A 19,252-nucleotide genomic window follows, 5' to 3' on the forward strand; every position below is an offset into this window, starting at 1 on the left:
AGAACCTACGCACGAGTACATACAAATCAATACTAGTTAATATGTAGTTCCATGACCCTAACTACCAGGCCATGGGAATGCGTTCAATTTTGCAATGGAGTAGAGCCTAGTTGCCCACTGATTTCCTAAAACAAAACAAAAAAATGTTAAGGATAAAAACAAGCCCTAAGCCCTTTAGAAACGAAAATGACTTAATTTTTTTTTTATATATTCTACTCCTTGCAACTGGCTAAAATAATCGCACACAAATGCGTAAGTTACCCAAGAAAATCCAAACTGTTTTGAAGTAGCAAAATGCATGTCGCCACTAAACTACTATAGCGCTGCTGTACTCTTCTTACTCTAAACTATTTTATATAACTTGTCGCTCTGTTTGCCATGTAATGCCATGCTGGATTTTTTATGAACACTTTATTCATTGGCCAAGAAGTACAGCAACACTATAAAAATTATAATAATAATAAAGTGTACTTTTAAAGCTTGTAGACATCCAGACTTTTGATAATTAATAGTATTATAAAACGACATTCTATATGTAACTTTTGTATTTAATATCTAAATCTGATAAATGAATTATATGTATTATTCTTTCCAAAATTTGTGGCAGTTATTTTCAACTAAATATATGTTATTTCATTGCAGTTATATGTTTGTTCTTTTGCAATAAAATTACAACAAGTTACACTAATCCCAGAAAAATAAATTTAAACGATTTATAACTTTGTTAACCCATATAATTTTGAAGCTTTAACTAACTTAGTTGTATTTTCAACATACGATTTAATTCAGATGCACATATTGTACGGGCTCGATGTTTTTCCTCTCCTTTCTGTTATACGAGGAGGAAGGACTGAAAAGTTCTGATAAACACACCTACAACAAAAAGAATTTAAATCAACTGATATAACCACAAGAAAGAACATATCTTAAATCCCCTTAACCCCAATGTTTCATCAAATTGTAATAATTTGTTCTTTTTCTTTTAGGATATATAAGAAGACGTCAGACATGGTCATTCCTTCGTGGTGATTATCACAACTTTTCAGCACACCCTCCTAAAAAACTGAACATTTCTCTTGAACAGCGTAACTGGAATTAGAGTGGCTCAGAAATTGTTCTATCGGAGTGAGTGGGCAAAGTTTACTTGGCTAAATCTGATGTGAAGCTTTAACAAAATTTAAATCCGTCGAAATTGTTGAAGAGTCCTGTTGTTCTCGAGTTTTAATGAATAGGATATTCATTGTTACAGAAATATATTAATAAAAAAAAAACTGAAAGGTTTATTTATTTATTTACCTTTTTATTTTACCTTATTTTACATATCCCGGAAATCAGCAATGGAACTTTTTTTTTTCGAACTAATTCAGGCCTCTAAATTTATAGTTAAAAGTGTGTATTGGGTTAGTTGTATATAATGGTATTGGTTAATAAAAAAAAAGAAAAAGTGATCATATACCTAAATGATAAGGAAGATCGTTCCAATAATGAAAATAATTTCAACTGAAAGCGATCATTATGAATAATTTCCTGAACTCTTTCGTTCAGGAAATTCATTCTCAAATTATTTTAAAAATTTATAAGCTCAGCAGTATTGTGTGAGTAATTGGGTCAGATGTAAAATTCGAGATTCTCTTAATCCAGGTTCTCGTTAGTCTTCTTTTCCTAGATGAGGTGGCCAGTATTTATTCTTAGCCTAGAATTCTAGTGGATAGTTTCGCTTCTCTCCAATCAATAGGCTGTAGTTTTGAATGCTAATGCAGACATGATTATTTGCGAAGGTCTTGGGGGGGGGGGGGGGTTGATAAATTTCGTTACTTGCTTCGAGACAACCAACGCATGAAGTGTCTAGAACACGTTCCTTGTTTAGTCTCTTGAGCAGAATATCTGACCTTAACCCTATGTACGGTAATAATATATGACAGGATTACAACTTTTCGTCGGTGGGATTCGCATATAAAAATCCTCTGGAACACCCGCTAACCCTTAAATCAGCGTTTCCCAACGGCAGTTACATTAAAACTGCGTTGGTAGATAATACCAGTATATAATAATAAGTATACTTTTATGAGCCTAGTGGTTTGGACTTGGTTTGTCTTTGACCGCTCCTCCTCCTCAAAAAAAAAAAAAAAAAAAAAAAAAAAAAAAAAAAAAAAAAAACCTGCACTTAATAGAAATAAAACAAAGTATTCATCATAAACTGGACAGCGTAAGTTGTTCTGATGTTTTCCAGTAATCAGTTGCTGTGGTTTATTTCTAAAGCCATCTTTATAATATTGATTAGTACAATAAAATATAGTTCTCAGGGAGGAAACTTAGAATCGTTATTCCAGTTATTTCATAATATATAAAATGTTGAAGTGCCATATGTAGTGGTTCAAGTAGGAGAGGCTAGGCAGAACCAAGATCCAGAATTGGGTTGAGAACAGTGATATTATCTTTGATAAACAACACGGATTTATTAAAGGGAGGTCATGTTTTAGTTATCTATTTACTTATTACAATGAGCGGACGGGGTTGGATATTAGACTAGTGCATTGGATTGGAGATTAGCTATGATAGATATCAGCAAGTTGTATATGGGGGGAGCAACATCCCAGAAGAGGAAAGTCACTAATGATGTGCTTCATGCGTCTGTCTTAGGGCCATTCCCATTTAACTTGTATGTTAATGATATTGGAGAAGGTTTTAGTGTGGGGATATTCATTTGTTTGCAGATGATGGGAAGAAATATGAGGAGTAGAGTAGATGTTGTGGCCTTACAAGAAGACCTGAATAGACTGAGTGAATGGGCACGGGAGTAAAGATGCCAGTTCATTGTTACGAAAAATGTAAAATTTGGAAAACAGAGATGGGATGTAGAATTTACTCTTGGTTGGAATATATTGTTGGAGGCAGAGGAAATATAAGTTAAAGAGAGATCTTAGGGTAACGGTGGATAAGGATCTAAAATATAGAAGACAATTTGTGAGGACAACACAACGAATTCTAGCAATGATGCGGAGAATCCTGACAAGTAGAAATAAGGAGATTCTGGTTCTATTATGTAAGGCCTTGATTAGGCCACATATGGACTACTGTGCACAGCTTTGGTCACTTGGTTTTCAAAAGGATGATGAAATATTGGTATGAATCCAGAGGCGATTGCCTTGGGTAGTTTCTGGTCTCTGGAATGTTGAGGACATGCAGTTTACAGAGTATGGTAGATAAGAGGGATAATATGATACAGACGATTTGTGTGTATGACAAAGTGACCTCCTCCCGTGATAAGTCCTTGATTTCATGGGGGTCTGGAATAATAATAATAGTGTGGAAGTCTCTTGAGCTATTTCTAGGAGTATCATGTAACACTGAATATTCAATCACCTGGCGCTCGCGTCCCAACGGTGACGGATTACTGGACTATTTTATAGTATTTGAGACAACTCTGGAGGATAGCGTAAATACCAAGACAACTCTTTATGAAATGACACATCACAATTATTACTTTGGTCATAGTAAGATGCAATATCCTGACTAAACTACACTCTCTGTCCAAAAAGAAACCGAACTTTTCAAAAACAGAATAAACTAGTGGCGCCATCTGTTGTATCTTTTCGTTGTCGAAAGCGGCAAACTTCATTAGTGTTGTGTCAATTGTTTATGGCATTTGTTTCATTAGAAGCCGAGTTATAGTACCAAGAGTGACAGTGTGTTTTGACGAACGGTCGGAAAACAGTTTCAAACAGAGCTGCGATTGACTTTTGTGTTAAACTTGGTAAACGCTTTACCGAACCGCATCAAATGCTTCAAAAAGCATACAGTGATGAATGCTTATCCCGTACTCAAGTTACGAGTGGTTTAAGAGATTTCAAAGTAGTCGTGAGAAGCTTGAGAATGAAGAAAAGCCAGGCCGTCCAAAAACTTGACTGGGCGAAGTTAACATCCAAAAAAGTGCGTGATTTCATCAGAGAAAACCCGAAATCATCCGTGAGATTGATTGAAGATGAATTGGGGATTCCAAAATCAACTGTGCATAATATTTTGATGAGAGTTTGGGCCTTCGTAAATTAAATTCGCGATTTGTTCCCCACAAGTTGACCGACATATTGAGAACTTCATTAAAACCGCTCGTAAGGACTCAAACTGCCTTGAAACGATCGTTACTGGACGAAACGTGTTTTGAGTATGAGCCCGAAACAAAGCGTCATGGTGCTGATTGGAGACCACCAGAAGAGGGGCATCCGAAAAAAAGTCGCTTGGAGAAGTCAAAAGTAAAGAATGCTGATCTGTTTCTACGATTCCAAGGGCATTATCCACAAAGAAGTCGTTTCGCCTGGCCAGACGGTCAATGGTGAGTTTTATCTCGAAGTGTTGAAGCGATTGATAGCGAGAATTCGTTGCGTACGGCATGAATGTCGTGATGCAGACAGCTGGTCACTTTTGCACGATAATGCACCATCTCATCGTTCGAACATTGAGACAGTTTTTGTGTTGGATCACTCGACGTATTCACCTCATTTAGCACCCTGTGACTTCTTTCTCTCCCCCCGACTTCGTTTGCCGATGAAAGGAAAGCAATACGACACCATTGTAAACGTTCAAGCGGCAGTAACCACGACCTTCAACAGTATTCCAAAAACCGATATAAAAAACTAATTTTACGAATTAATTGACCCTGCCAAATGCTGTTCCGAAGCTGAGGGAGAGTGTATTGATTGAAATAAATGATTTGAATAATTATAACTGGCCTGCGTTTTATTTTCTATCAAAAGTTCGGTTTCTTTTTGAACCAAGGGTATACATACTACTCGTATACATACACAATATACAGCGAAAGAAATGTTCAAAGGTTTTGATTTATATATATCATTTCGACCATTATCACATCTACTTGTAGAATTAATTGTTATTGCAGAAAACTGCATAATTGGTCAACTATCTTTTTTTCAGAACAATGTTTTTTAAAATACTTTAGTCAAAACTACGAATGTAACATTTATTCTGATTATTTTCAGATTAGCTTCCTCCTTCTCCTTATCTCAGCATAGCAAGATAAGATATGCCATTTATAGAAGCTGAAATTTTCACAACAACTGCATTCATTATATATTTCTCTGTGACACTGGATTACCCATGAAGAATAAAATGAAAATGAAGGACTGGTGGTCAGCGTTCATTAGGCAACAAAAACTATTGTAAACTGGCCATGATCTTCACTAAGAAATTACGGATAACAGATTCTTGTGCAGTTGTCAGTATTGCACTGTTCTGGACAGGTAAGTAATTTTTCATACTGCATCCATTATTTTTCATACTGCATCCATTAATATTAAAATTTTCAGTTGATATGTCTGATATCAATGACAAATTGCATTATATTAAGAGCAATAAGCCTGATTTAAAACATTCATGAGTCATATATTTTAGAATATAAAAATGCGATAATGATAATCAAATTCTGAAGTTGGTAAGTGCACCACTAGAATATACATCAGGAACAGAAGCAATATCAGTTTCCAAACAGTTTGTCTCCAAACTGATAGCTCGGATATGCAAATGCGAATGCTATCTTTTTGGCGGTGGAGGATTAATCATAGCATGTGCCATGAGTAATTACTGATTAACAATCTCAGCATCTCCCTTGTTGATGATGTGAATGGGAAGAGTAATAGATTGTTCGGATAGATAGTAGTATATAGTTTAGTCTAATTTGACACTAATGTTCTTTCCAGGATGATATTTTAACATTGCAATGGACTTGGGAAGTAGAGTTTAAATTTTAATCTGAATACAAGTGTATCAGATTCGGTAAGAAGATAATAAATAGTTAAAAGATGAATGGAGAGACTTAGAGATGGTTGATGAATACAAAGATTTGGGTATTTTGTTGAACGAGAATGAAACGATAACAATAAAATGAAATAAAAATGACAAGACGGCTTAGAGTTCAGCAGAGTGCAGGATTAATTAAAAGAAGTGTCACTTGTAGTAGAAAGGAAGTAATAATATTATATGCTTTTAGTTAAGTCAATATTGGATTTGTACGTCCAGCTTTACTGTCTGCTGTTTTAATGGACGTCAAAAATTGAGGACGTTAAGAGAGGGATTGAATGTGTTAGAGGAATTATATCAGATAATTATGAAAATCGATTAGTCAATGACAATCTTACCAACAGGAGACTGACTAATTCAGTGATTTATATATATATATATAAAGACAGCAAGAGTTTGCTATCGCTGAACCGGGACATAAATAAAAAGACAATGAAGAAGGGAGTTCGAAAAACTATGTAGAAAATGTGGAATGGACTTCATCAATGGGGTTATAATAGTGGTGAATCTATGTAATTTTAAAATAGAATTAGTGTTATGACTGGAGGGCAGGTTAATTAAAATTTAAACTGCAAGCGATCTGCCAAACGGTGAAGCAAATAAGCCATTTTGTCTACTTCGTATGAAGAAACCAGCGTTTATCTTTCTTCACATCGTACAGCTTAAAGTAGCATTTGGGAACACGAGAAATCCCAAGTAATGAAAGCGTCAACATATACACAGGGAAAAAAAAAAAAAAAAAAAAAAAATGGAATCCCATTATTGATCATCAGTTTAGCTCCACTCGCCATCCTCATGAAAGATGCAAAACGAAGCTTTTTTTTTTTTTTTTTTTTCTGACAGATCGAACTCAATTTCCAGGTTATTTTCCAATGTTATCAACACTCATCGATAGACACCAGTTCATAGTAAGGAACTTTTTGATGTTAGGAATTCACTGTAAGGAATTTCTCAATACAGAACGGTACTGGAGGCACTCCTCGTCTCTCATTTTTACGATTTCTGTAAGAAAAATTAGGTGTCTGATATGCTTCCAGTAATACAACATTCACCGCTCTGCGACTTAAAATCAAATCGCCCATTCAATGAACGATGAAAGAACTTCAGTTGTGCTACGAAATAATCTTTGTTTAGATTTTGCAGTAGCAATCTTGCTGTAAGAGCTAATTAGTTGGTCCATTTGTCTCTTCATTATCTCCGCACAGTCGGCATTGAATTCAGTTAAGAATCTTTTCAAAATTTCAGTGTGAGATTTGTATTTACGTTTTGGACGAAAACTGACATACGTTTCTTATTACGATTATGAATTAAATTATATTTACAGCGAAGTGTAGTGTTGTTTTCTTAATGTTATCAAGATTCTGATACTTTTGAATAGCTTTACGTTTTTCTTATTTCCGCTTGAGTTCTTGCTATCTTGTCGTATTTAAAATCGTTTGTATCTTCGAGATTTTAGACAACTCAGATATTTTTGATATATCTAATGTATAATCTATTAATTATATAAAATCGTTTAAATATTTTTTTTTATTAAATATGATCATTAAAAGATTCCTTTAAATTTCCAATCGATTATCGAAATGTTATGTAATTATTGATAATGCAATCAGCTACAAGTGTTCTGTGATATACTTTCAGAATAATTCTAAAGTACGAATCCATGCTGGACGCAGAATCGTCAACCACAATGTCACATACTGGTTTCCAATTAAATTAAATATTCCATCGTTACAAAAGAATTTTCATGACGTTAACGATAATTCATTTCTAAAACAGGACATAGTAGATGAAGCTTCACGCCACGCCATAAGTGCCAAAAATATATCAACTTTTTCGCCTGCTTCTTACCTCTTGAGCCAATAGTAATGCTTTGATCTCAAAGAGGGAGCATTTCAGACATATTATCGTGTAATGAACTCCATGATCCGTCGATAATTTCACGCACTTTAAGACGCGCTGCTTGCCTTAAATATATCAACTATTTCGCCTGCTTCTAACTTCTTGAGCCAATAACAATAACTGGTCTCAAGTTAGCATGCCAGTCATATCATCGTGTTTTCAACTCCACGTACTGTCGATAATTCCACAAGCTTCATGATGCGCTGATTGCCCATGAATCATGAACCTTTTCGCCTTCTAGCATCCTCGTGAGCCAACAGCTGATGCTTCTGTCCCAATGAGTGAGCTGGCCCTTCTCATTTCATCGTATTTATTTACACTCAATTTCTAAGATATTTCGTCAGTCTTCAGTGGTCCGTTCTGGTTCCTTCACCCTCGTCTAGATTAGCATGAAACTAACTAGAACTTTTTCCCAGAAGAGTTTGAATGCCATTACTGACTTCAAATCAATAATCTTATTGAATCGCCGGGTTAAACCTCCACAGTACAGATGGAGATGAACTAAAATATTATTTTAGTTAATCTCCATCTGTACTGTGAAAGTTAAACCCCCGACAATACAGATGACCATTTCCTCTTCTTCCAAATCACATCGTACAAATCGCGTTTATATATATACAGAATTTCTGGCTATTCCAATTATTACATCATAAATAGGAGAGCGTGCTAAACGCATGGAGTTCATTTTGAAATGTTGTATGAGCGTTGATTATAAAGAAAGAGACTCATCAGTAATCGAAAAGATTTAAAGACTTACTGATAACGAGTAGAGTTTTCACCATGAAACTGTCGTGTATTACTTCACCACCATACACACATGGTGGTAAAGTAATACCACCATGTGTGTGTGTGTGTGTGTGTGTGTGTTTCAAAACTGTATGGACAATTTAATTGAATCAATTAGCAACAATGAAGTATTTTTCAAAATATGTTGCTAAGAACCATACCACATAGAAATCGTAACACTCTGACAATATCATTGCACCAGCGCAATATTGTACTCACCATTTGTCCATACCTCCCTTTTACATGATAACATTGATTAAACCGGTGAAACAATTTCACTGGTTTAAATAAATGATTATCTAATTTGACACTGTTGAACACGTCGACATTATGTATTTATGTATAAATAGATATGAGGGGTAAGAAAAGAAAATCGATAAATAAAATGTGAAAGAATGAATGAGAATATAAGCCGAGAGAACTTGCATAATCTACCCTATTCACCGGTGGTAAAATTCGCGTATCGATTTGGCCACAGTAGTGATTTGTCAGTATGTATGTGGTTTACCTGTTCCTCCCCCCCCCCGCACATCACTAGATTAGTCGGTTCTCAAACTCCTTCGTTGGTTTTCCTCTAGGCGTTCAGATTTTCTCCTTGCAAACATTAAACCGACTTTGAACACATCTTGGTTTTAGTCACATCCCGGTATAAATTTTGGATATTTCGTGGAGTTCATGCAGTTGCTACTGTTCATCGACGTGTCTCCTTGTGAATGTGGGCAAACGATAATGACTATCAATTCTGTGTTAGTAAGCGTACTGTGAGACCACGGATGTCAGACCCCTCGTCACTTCTGCTCATGGCAGAAGGCGAATCCATTCCGATAATAGGGTAATCAATGCGTTTCGTGCGATGAGCGTTTATTATTATACGCCGGAAAATTAGCTTTTCTTTTATGAGGTGGTAACTATTTTGCTTGTACAACAGTTGGAAAATTTTACGCATAAAGCACGTACTTTCGCGTGTTGGTAACGAATTTGTACATCGCCTTATTCCTTTCTCCCCTTCAACATGAATTGACTCTTCTTGACACATTGCCAGCCAAGGATCTCGGATCTGTGGTCAGGCAGTAAAGTTATTCACTTTGGCAGAAGATAATCATGATGTTGAAAAGAACATTGACATGTAAGGATTGAAGTCGTTTTACCATTTCACTAACCTTGATACAATACCTGGGCTGCTGTGCACAGATTTGGTCTCTTGGATTCTGAAAGGATAAAGAAGCTGTGTTAAGGCTGCAAAGAAAGAGTTAAAGATGATATCAGAATTATGGAATGTAGATTATGAGAATAGATTTTGAGAGTATATGGCCTACACACAATAGTAGACAGGAGAAAGAGGGATGATATAACAAAATCGATTGAAAATTTATGATGAGTTCATAAATTGATGAACTTATCATAAATTGATGAGTTCTTAACTCCTTGGAGGTCTGATAATAACAATAATAATATTGGGTTAAAGGGAAATGCATAACAATAAGATTTTCTTTGATAGCCTTGGGCCAGCTATCTCTCTGATTAGCTACCAGTGGAGATTGAACTGCCCACTCAGTCTCCAAAAGTTAGATAGGGTAAACGGCCCCACCTACTCCCTATACGGGAACAACATAGGCGTTAGCTGATTTTTTTACCAAAAAAAGGAGAGCCTGTGTAGCTCAGTAGAAGTGGCGTTTGCACTGACCTGACCGCACAAAGAAAGGATTTGGTGGTTCAAATCTAGTCGCTGACTAGAGGAACTTTTTCTAAGCCTTTTTTCGGCCAGTTCCCGAGTTAGTCGATCTCTGGCATGGGCTAGTGGGTTTTTTCTCCAGGAAACTCGGGTTTTTCGTCCCGTAAACTCAAGAAAATTGACCATAGAACCCACACTATTTTCAGACATTAAAAATATTGTGTTAGGGTTAGAGACCACGAGATGGCGGCACTAGCTTGCTGCCTTCTTCACTGCGTACCGATGAATCAGTGATAGCCTTGGGCCAGCTATCTCTCTGATTGGCTACCAGTGGAGATTGAACTGCCCACTCAGTCTCCAAAAGTTAGATAGGGTAAATGGCCCCGTCTACTCCCTATACGGGAACAACATAGGCGTTAGCTGATTTTTTTTTTATCTAAGATATTCATGAGCATTACAGTATCACAGGACTGAAAAATAACCCTGGGCTACAGGAAATGAAATTTAACGGGATAAACTCCAAATGTCAGCAAATAAAAAGGGACAATAATAGCCACTGGCTCTGGTAAAACAAATAGCAACAGCAGACTGATACAAATATTTTATGGTGCATTAAAAAACAAAACAGAAAAAACGTTAACATGAATATGTTGTCGGCATATTTTCTTAGACCTAAAATGTGAACTCTCAGAGCTTCTATTCTGAAATTATGCCAGTTAATATTACTATGTATGGATATATTTTTCACTACTGTAATTACAGGATTTCACCTGGAATCCTGTCAGCCTGAAAATTGGCCTATATTCAACCCATTCCCAAGAAGGGTGACAAGTGGCTGCTGTCTAACAACCACCCCATCTCTCTCTCGCCCCAGTTATGGAAAAAATCATCAATTCCCAACTCCTACACTCAGGGCTGTCGCCAGATTAGATCGTGCCCTGAGGCAAACAATTAAATATCACCCCTGATGGATCATAAGACAAAAATATAAAAAAATCTCCAATTGTTATTTTGTTTTTATTACAAGAGAAACATTAATGCAAAACAATTTACATAATAATATTAATTAAATGTTTGCTCTATAGGGATATTGCACAATAAAACTATTTATAAGCTATGTCTGCCTCTATCAATATAGTTGCTAGACCATCCAAAATTTCTTGAGTCATTGCTATTCACAAATAATTTTTAATCAGTCTAAGCTTGAAAAAACTTCTTTTCGCATTTGCTATGCCCCCTACCACAATATGGCTGAACGAGCGCCTTTATTAAGCCGAGTCGTGAGGTAGGCTGCCACTATGTTACACAATGTCGACAGTACTGCCTACACTAGCATGAAGCTTACACATCTAATAAACGACCGCCAGTATGGATTCTGTCGCTACTGATCAACAGACGATCTGCTCACATATGTCACCCATCTCTAGAACAATGCCATGGAGAAGTTTGGCAAATCTCAAGCGGTTGGACTTGATATCTCCAAGGAGTTTGACCGGGTCTGGCACAAGGGCTTACTAAATGCCTTGCTTAGAGGCAGCTTACTAAGCAAGCAAACAGATTGCACTCCTCCCTTTCTTTTGATAAACCTTACTCCACACCACCTCACCCTACAGAACAGGAATCACCACTGGCCTCAATTCAGACCTCCAAGCCATCCTCCAATGGAATTAAGATAACCTAGTCAATTTCAATGCAAATAAAACCCAGTACTGTCTCATTTCTCATTAAAAAAAAAAAAAAACATTTTCTCCCAGTATTATTTTTGACAATACCCAAATTTCCAGACAATCTGACAATCTGGGGGGCAATCTCAGATTGTGTAAGCAATTGGAAGTACGATGGTACATTGTGCCCTTCGATTAGAAAAGGCCTAAGTTTGATTCTCGTCATGACGGGAGGAATGTTTATATGGACTTTTTCAATTGAAGGTGAGTTAGCCGATCTCATATGGAGGTAGCAGGGTTTTTTCTCCCGGAAACTCGGGTTTCTCATCCCGCATACAGACAAATTATATATAGAACTATCAGATGTACTACCAGTCATTATAAAAGTCAGAAGAGTAAAAGTATTCCATAAATTATTAATAATCAGCAGAGTGTTGGTTATATTGATCCTTACACTCATTTCCGATCCTAGTGAACACTGATGATGCATCTCACTCATCTCCACCATCAATATGCTCTTCACTTTATTTTTTTTAACCACGTCTTTATGCAACTTCCAGGGATGGCTTCCCTTGCTCTCCCTTTCCACTTGTTTATAATTTCTTCTGGATTAATCCTATAAAATCTCCTTACCAGCTTAAAGCCTTAAAACATTACCACATTTCCTCATGTCCATGAAACTTTGTGGGTGATATTTCCTCACCTCAGCCTCTTTCATTCTGGAATCCTGATACTTCCTTAGTCACTCTTCTCTGAACCCTCTCCAATGTTCACAACACAATGGAAACCCAGCGACCAAATTTTCTTATACCAGTTCATGTGGGGTCCGATAAATATCTTGTAGTAGATGGTAAGGTAAATGCCTTTTGGCAGGTGGCAAAAGATCTGAAGTCTTTTTTATGGGAAAATAAGCAAACCTGTGTTTTTCTTTCACCCCATTCAAGGATACCGTGGAGATCAGTAGTCACACATATAGATGATCTTGAAGCTTGATGTTTGAGCACTACAAGGCTCAAATATCTTTGAGCCTTGTAGTGCATCTTTGGACTCATTCCATGAAAGATTTCGAGAAACCTGTGCTGTGTTATCATCAGCAAAACTATAAATAGGTTTTGCAGTCGATGAGAGCAGGTCATTTATATAAATTAGGAGAGGGGTGGGTGAAATGACAGGAACCTGAGAGACATCGGCATTGACAGGAAAGCCTGAGGAGAGAACACCATCCACCATTACACATAGGGAGCAATCTGAGAGAAAAGTGGTGATCCATTTACATAAGTATGATGGCAGTTGAAATGATTGATACCTTGTTGAGGAGCCCTTGATGCCAGATCCTATCAAAAGCCTTAAAGATGGTAAGAGCACAGCACAGGTTTCTCCAAATCTTTCATGGAATGAGTCCAAAGATGCATAATGTAGGCCAGAAGATCTCCTGTGAGTCTAGATTGGCAATATCCAATTAGTGATCTGATTAGTGTAATTAGTGACTGTGGTCACTAATTAGATGGCAGTTCTCCAAGTGTTGAAGAAGTTGACTGTTGATAACCTTCTCTATTACAAAACTGAGGTAAGAATATTATTATTATTACATGACACCTCCAGGGAGGCCAAAGACTCTAGGGAGAGCACTTGCTCTACAACTTTGTTTCCATCACTCATCTACCAACTGACTGCAACTACACCAACGCCATCTACTTCCAACCACCACTACTACTATTTCCACAGACGATCGCAAACATCCATGCCCACGGTGGGATTCGAACCTGCAGCCTTTTGGCTGGAGAGCAGATACGCTAACCACTCAGTCAACCAGGCTGGCCAATAGTTGATGGTAGACAATCATCACCTTTTTTCATGGGTGTGTATATGAGGGGAGAACTGGCTGTATATTGTCTTGCATCCATGCTGTAGGGTGGATGCCAGCTGAGTAAAATTTAGTGTAAAGAATAAAGAACAGGTATTAGTTCAGAGCACATCTCTTAAGCACAATAAGTGAGGTTCCATCAGGATTGGCTGCCTTTGTGGTATCCAAGGTTTTTCAAGATTCTTCAAATGTCTTTCTGTCAGAAAGGGTAATTTTTCATGGTCATCAATGAAGGAGTTGGAAGAGAAGAAAGAAGCTAGGATGTCAGCCTTGTCTTTAGGTTATGATGCAATGCTACCATGAGGGTGAGGAAAAGAATGGACAACAGATGGACAAAAGTTGCACCCAACAGCTTTGGTGAGGGACCAGATGGCACCCAGTGGCATGAGTAGTGAATTTTCTACATTTATCCTTGACTTTAGACTTTGCCCTTTTGATGATGGTTTTACAAATGTTGTGGACAAATGTGTTGACTATAAAGGAGGCTGGTATTTTGGTTTCGAGCCATTTGTGATAGGCTGTTTGCTTTTCTTAGACTGCCCTGGCACACTTCTTGGAGAATAATGGTTTTAGATATAGGGTGAGCATGTGGAACAGAGAGAAGAATGAAAGCTTTCATTCCAATATGAATTATTTCTGTAACATGATCACAAAAAAGTGTCTGGATCTGAAGAATGAAAATAGTAGCATGATCATGGAAAGGAGGAGTAAAATCATGTATAAGTCCTCCTACTTGGCATTTAAATGCCAGAGTACATATGGTTGTGAATGGTTGAAGGAAAGAAGTTCCACCAAAGACAAAACTTGGATGAGATTGTTATCTGAATTACCAAGAGGATTGTCGGGAATTCTGATAGGGAGATGAATGATGTTTTAAGTCATTGCCTACAGCAAAGATCTCTGCCTCTCTGTTTGGTCAGTGAAATTTGAACAAGGGAACTAATTAGAACTGTGGACATCGAAATCACCAAGATGTCTTCACTGTTTAGAAATGTAGACTGAATAAAACTGCCCTTCAAAGATAGAAAGTCAAAGAGGTCATAATGATTTTCAGAATTTGGAGAATGGCAGAGGTAGCAGATGAATGAAACAAAATGTGGCATAAAAAATATTAAGCCACAGGAGTTCAATAAAGGTGACATTCTAGATTATGCATCCTTTGGCAAGGAATATCAGATCACACAAAGGCACGTGTACCTGATAGCACATATAGAACTTGATAAAATATCAAGTAACTGTTAAAATACTTTTAACTATGGCCTTTGGATGCAGTCAAAGTTAGCTGGATTTGTTGTTGATTTAAAAGCAGCAGCCTCCCAGATGTTTGGAAGGCTTTAACATCCTTACATGTTTAGTCTAGGAGTGTTCTGTAAAGAACAGGCAGATTTCTTGAAGTAACTGCCAATATAATTATTCAAATTACATTGCTTATCTTTATCCTTGAAAATGTCCCAGTTACTCTTAGGCAAAATATTGGATTAAAGTGTGCAACTTTTTTACTTTTATGCGTTTAATAAACCATTTAAAATTCTTTAAATGCAGAATTTAAAATTCTTTAAGAGCATGAACTCATCACGTTCTATTTCTGTAACAATATCCTCCTATGTCAATTAGATCTGACAACCAGAGTTATCATTTTAGTATGTGCTGTTCCTGCTTTGCATACTTCAAAGAAGTATGAAAAGAAAAGAAGAGCCAAAAGCTTCATTTCGGTGATAAATAGAGAGAGAGAGAGAGAGGGGATATTAACTATCTAGCTAATGCAACTCCAATGTTGAGGATTATGTGCTCATAAGTCCCCCCCATCAATTTTTGAAACTTTCAACGTTTACGTTTTTTCCTTTGTCTGTGAAATAAGGATGGATCTTTTAATATTCCCTATTTCTATCTATTTACTATTTTTATTTATTTGTATTTTTCATTACTTTTTATGCAATTCAGAAATCCTGCTGTAGAGACTAAACACAGTACCTTTTTTTCAAGCTACTTCGGGGCTTCTGATAAGAGGAGAAGTGTGGTTTAACCTGGGAATTAAATTTGTTTTCCACCTAAAGACATTCACACATATCCATGCCTATAGTTGAAGGTCTACTCAACCAACCGTTTTGGCATAATATTTATGTATGATATTTTCTACATTAATCCTTAAAATTCTCTTACCAACCTAAATAGATCAGTTATATTACTTTTCTCTACTATCAACTAAACTCTGCAATTTATATTAACCTCAGTCTTTCCCTATAACCAATATTAAATGGCTCTGATATTGCTTCTCACTTGTTTCTGGACATTTTTCAAAGTTTCCAAATTAATGTAACCAAGTTATCAAATTTGAATAAGCATTCATGAGTGGTCTCATCAAGGCCTCATAGTGGTACAACTATTTCCTTAACTCTACATTATCCCACCAGCATTATTGGGTAAATGGATAGCATTTCTACTCTCCAATCTACACTATGGTGGAAAGAATGTTAGTGAAAATCTTAGACTACACCCTGCTTATTGGAGGCCTGAAGTGGCTTGTGAACGTTTCATGTTCGGTCTTCAGGAGCAAGGTTTCAGAATTATCTAACCCTTAACTCACTCACAGTACTAATATAAGACAGGTGTAAATCTCATGGTGGGAGGTTTTGGTTCTTCCTCCTCTTTTGACATGCTGAATAATTTTAGCATGTCAAAGGAATGAGAACTGATTGCAATAATGTAATCTGTAAAGCTTCATGATTAGTTTAAATGTCTCCATCTTGTTACCTCTTCTCTTACTAATTATGAAGCTTTACAGAATACATTATCACAATCAGTTTTCATTAGTGACAGTTAAGAGGTGTAATGTTGTCCTAGTTGCCCATCTGTAGACCTTTCCCAAATTCTGACATCCAAAGACACCAGGTGTTCAGACCTTGCACAGCAGTCCTAGTGGGATCAGATTAAGGTTGTAGATTAAAAGAACAGTAGCCTCTTGGTCTACTACACTTATACCCCCACCCTCCCAATTAGTTACTTATCCACTGTCATCCCTAATCTGATATTTCATCTCAGATCATACTTGTATCTCAGACTAGTTGCACCAGAAGTTTCCATAACAGTTTCTATTGTATAGTAATTTTTAAATTTCATAATGATGACAGTAATGAAATATTAACTACAACCTCTTGCATCTAAGATGAAATAAATTAAATTAAATATCTTTAATGATTTTAGCTTTTCATTAATTTTGTACTTTCAATATTTTATTAGCATTCATCACAACTACCACCTCAGATATTTCCTCAGTTGCTGCAGAAAGTGATTCTCATGACTTGAAGGTCACACCTGCCCCACAAGAAGATAATTTCCATTACAGTAATCCATTAAATGAGAATAGTAACCAAAAGAATGATAATGGTGAAGAGGAGCATGAAGAAATCTCAAATTCCAGTTTAAATAACATGACACAAGAAATTTTTCACAAACGTGATGACCTTCATGGAGGCAGGGAACAGACAAGTAATGGAGAGTCAAGTGAGATGCCAGTCTCTGAAGATATGAGCCAAGATGGTATGCTGTCTGGAACCACTGAAGAAGTTGAAGATACAGGAAACAAAAAAGATGCTGGTCTTGGTCAAACTCCATCAGCTGTATACGAACAGAATGAAATTTTGGGTAATCGATCTCTTTCAAGTGAAACTAATCAGAAGAATGTACCGACAAATATTACAGTTATGCACAATGTACAGTCTCTAGACTCAAATTCTGAAGAATTCCATAAAGCAAAAATAGTGACTGAAGAATCTACTGCCTCTTCTTCTGGAATGCTTGCATCTTTGGTAGATACAGCTTCAAATAGTGAATCACAGAAAACACATTATATATCAGCTATAACTAATCTCAGTTCTTATTCATCCAATTATAATGGTCCTACCATAAATGAAAATTTAACAACAATGGCACCCAGCATGGGGACAGATAAAGCTATTGAACTTAAATCAACATGGCATGCTGTTGAAACTATGTGTGATCATCAACATTGTCATATGAGTTCCTCAGTAATTACAGCTCAATTTAAAGATCATAATCTGGATCAGAATCAAATTTCCCTTATTGAAAGGACTAAAGAAGTGAAAGATATGAAACTTAAACCAGATGAGAGCACCAGTTACCAGTCTCCCAGAACACACATCACTCAGACAGCAACAATTAGTTTTTCAGAACTACCAACTCATCTTTATGGGTCACTAATTCCACACACTTCTACCTCAGTTTTTATGCACACATTAAGTTCAACCCCATATGAAGATGTTTTTGAATCAGTTACAGATAACAGCTTTACAGATGCAACCTTCATGTATTCTCCTGTTTCAGTTCAAAGTGTGCCATTTATTACAAGTCAGACTGAACTTAGTACAGTAGGAACTGCTGTTAATATTAGTGAAGAGTGGAGCACTTTCAGATATTCGGATAAAGAAAATAAGGATATATCTCACCTTATTAAACCAACCAAAGTGGTATCACAGACTAACGGTTTACACATATTACTTTCCCAATGGAATAATTCAAGTGAGTTCATTTCACCTATAGTGCAGAGTCTCATTCCAAGGGAGACATCTTCACTTTCTGCAGAACATCCTTCTATTGAAGAGATCTCTTTCACTGAACCAGTCACTCAACATTCTTTTGATCAAGATTTGAACTACACTGCAGAATTTATAGAAAATGAAACTGCATCAGTAATTTTTAAAGAAGAAAAAGAAGAAACACTCTCTTCAACAATAGCTCTTTTTAATATCTCTGATTCAGTGATTAATGAAAAAGAGAGATCTCAAGAATTTATGTCTGACACTGACTATTACAGCATACCAGTAAGCACCACTCTTTTTAGTGATACACCTGTCCAATCATCCTTCATGCAAGTTACAAATAGTTTACATTCAGTTTCCCCACAGTATAGTTTTACTGCTATTCCCTCCTCATCACTTACATCTATGATGTCACCTTATGTTACGGAACAAATGAATCTTCAAACAGCCATTGACTTGAATTATTCAAGTCTTGAAATGCTATCTTTACTTGCAAGTTTTTCTTCCAAAGCAACAGGTAAGCATCTGTCAAGAGTTTTATGAATTGCATGTTAGATAAAACTTGAATATTAAAAATGTTCATAATTACCCTTAATTATTAAGACAAATCTTAAAATTAAAGAAACAAAAATTTGTATCTGTGACTTGCTAATTTTTATCGTATTTATTACTGCCTAAGATAGTCATCCCTCAAGAACTCAAATTCATTTTCCTTATTACAGGATGATATATCTTCATTTTAATCTGTATTACGTAATTAAAATCACCCATAATGATTGCCCTTCCCTTGTTCATTAACCCAAGTTGCCTATACATTTTGTCATCATCCTTCACATTCCTTGGCCTATAGTAATATCCAAGATCATTCTGTCAACCTTCACCTCGCACCATAATGCCTCAAAACTACTGTCATTGTTTTTCCCTTGCATCTCCACCTTGTGTGGACATAAATTCTCTTGCTATCATAAACAGTACTTCCTCTCCATTCTTGTCCTTCCTG

At 36.4% G+C, this 19,252-nt stretch overlaps 1 protein-coding gene across 4 annotated transcripts in view; it reads left to right on the forward strand.

Annotated features, from left to right (window-relative positions):
- The window catches only part of LOC150101846 (uncharacterized), a 229,860-nt gene that overhangs the window by 63,106 nt on the left and 147,502 nt on the right, over nucleotides 1-19,252 (forward strand). For all 4 annotated transcript variants that reach the window (XM_090400253.1, XM_090400256.1, XM_090400254.1 and 1 more), the window contains exons 2-3: nucleotides 4,995-5,255; nucleotides 16,934-18,769. In XM_090400253.1, coding sequence (XP_090256379.1) covers nucleotides 5,186-5,255; nucleotides 16,934-18,769 — 1,906 coding nt within the window. In that variant the 5' untranslated portion in view covers nucleotides 4,995-5,185. The remainder of the gene's footprint in view (nucleotides 1-4,994; nucleotides 5,256-16,933; nucleotides 18,770-19,252) is intronic.

Source organism: Typopeltis vanoorti, chromosome 11, assembly GCF_054136105.1.
Source record: "Typopeltis vanoorti isolate ZY-2024b chromosome 11, IOZ_Tvanoo_1.0, whole genome shotgun sequence".
NCBI lineage: Eukaryota > Metazoa > Arthropoda > Arachnida > Uropygi > Thelyphonidae > Typopeltis > Typopeltis vanoorti.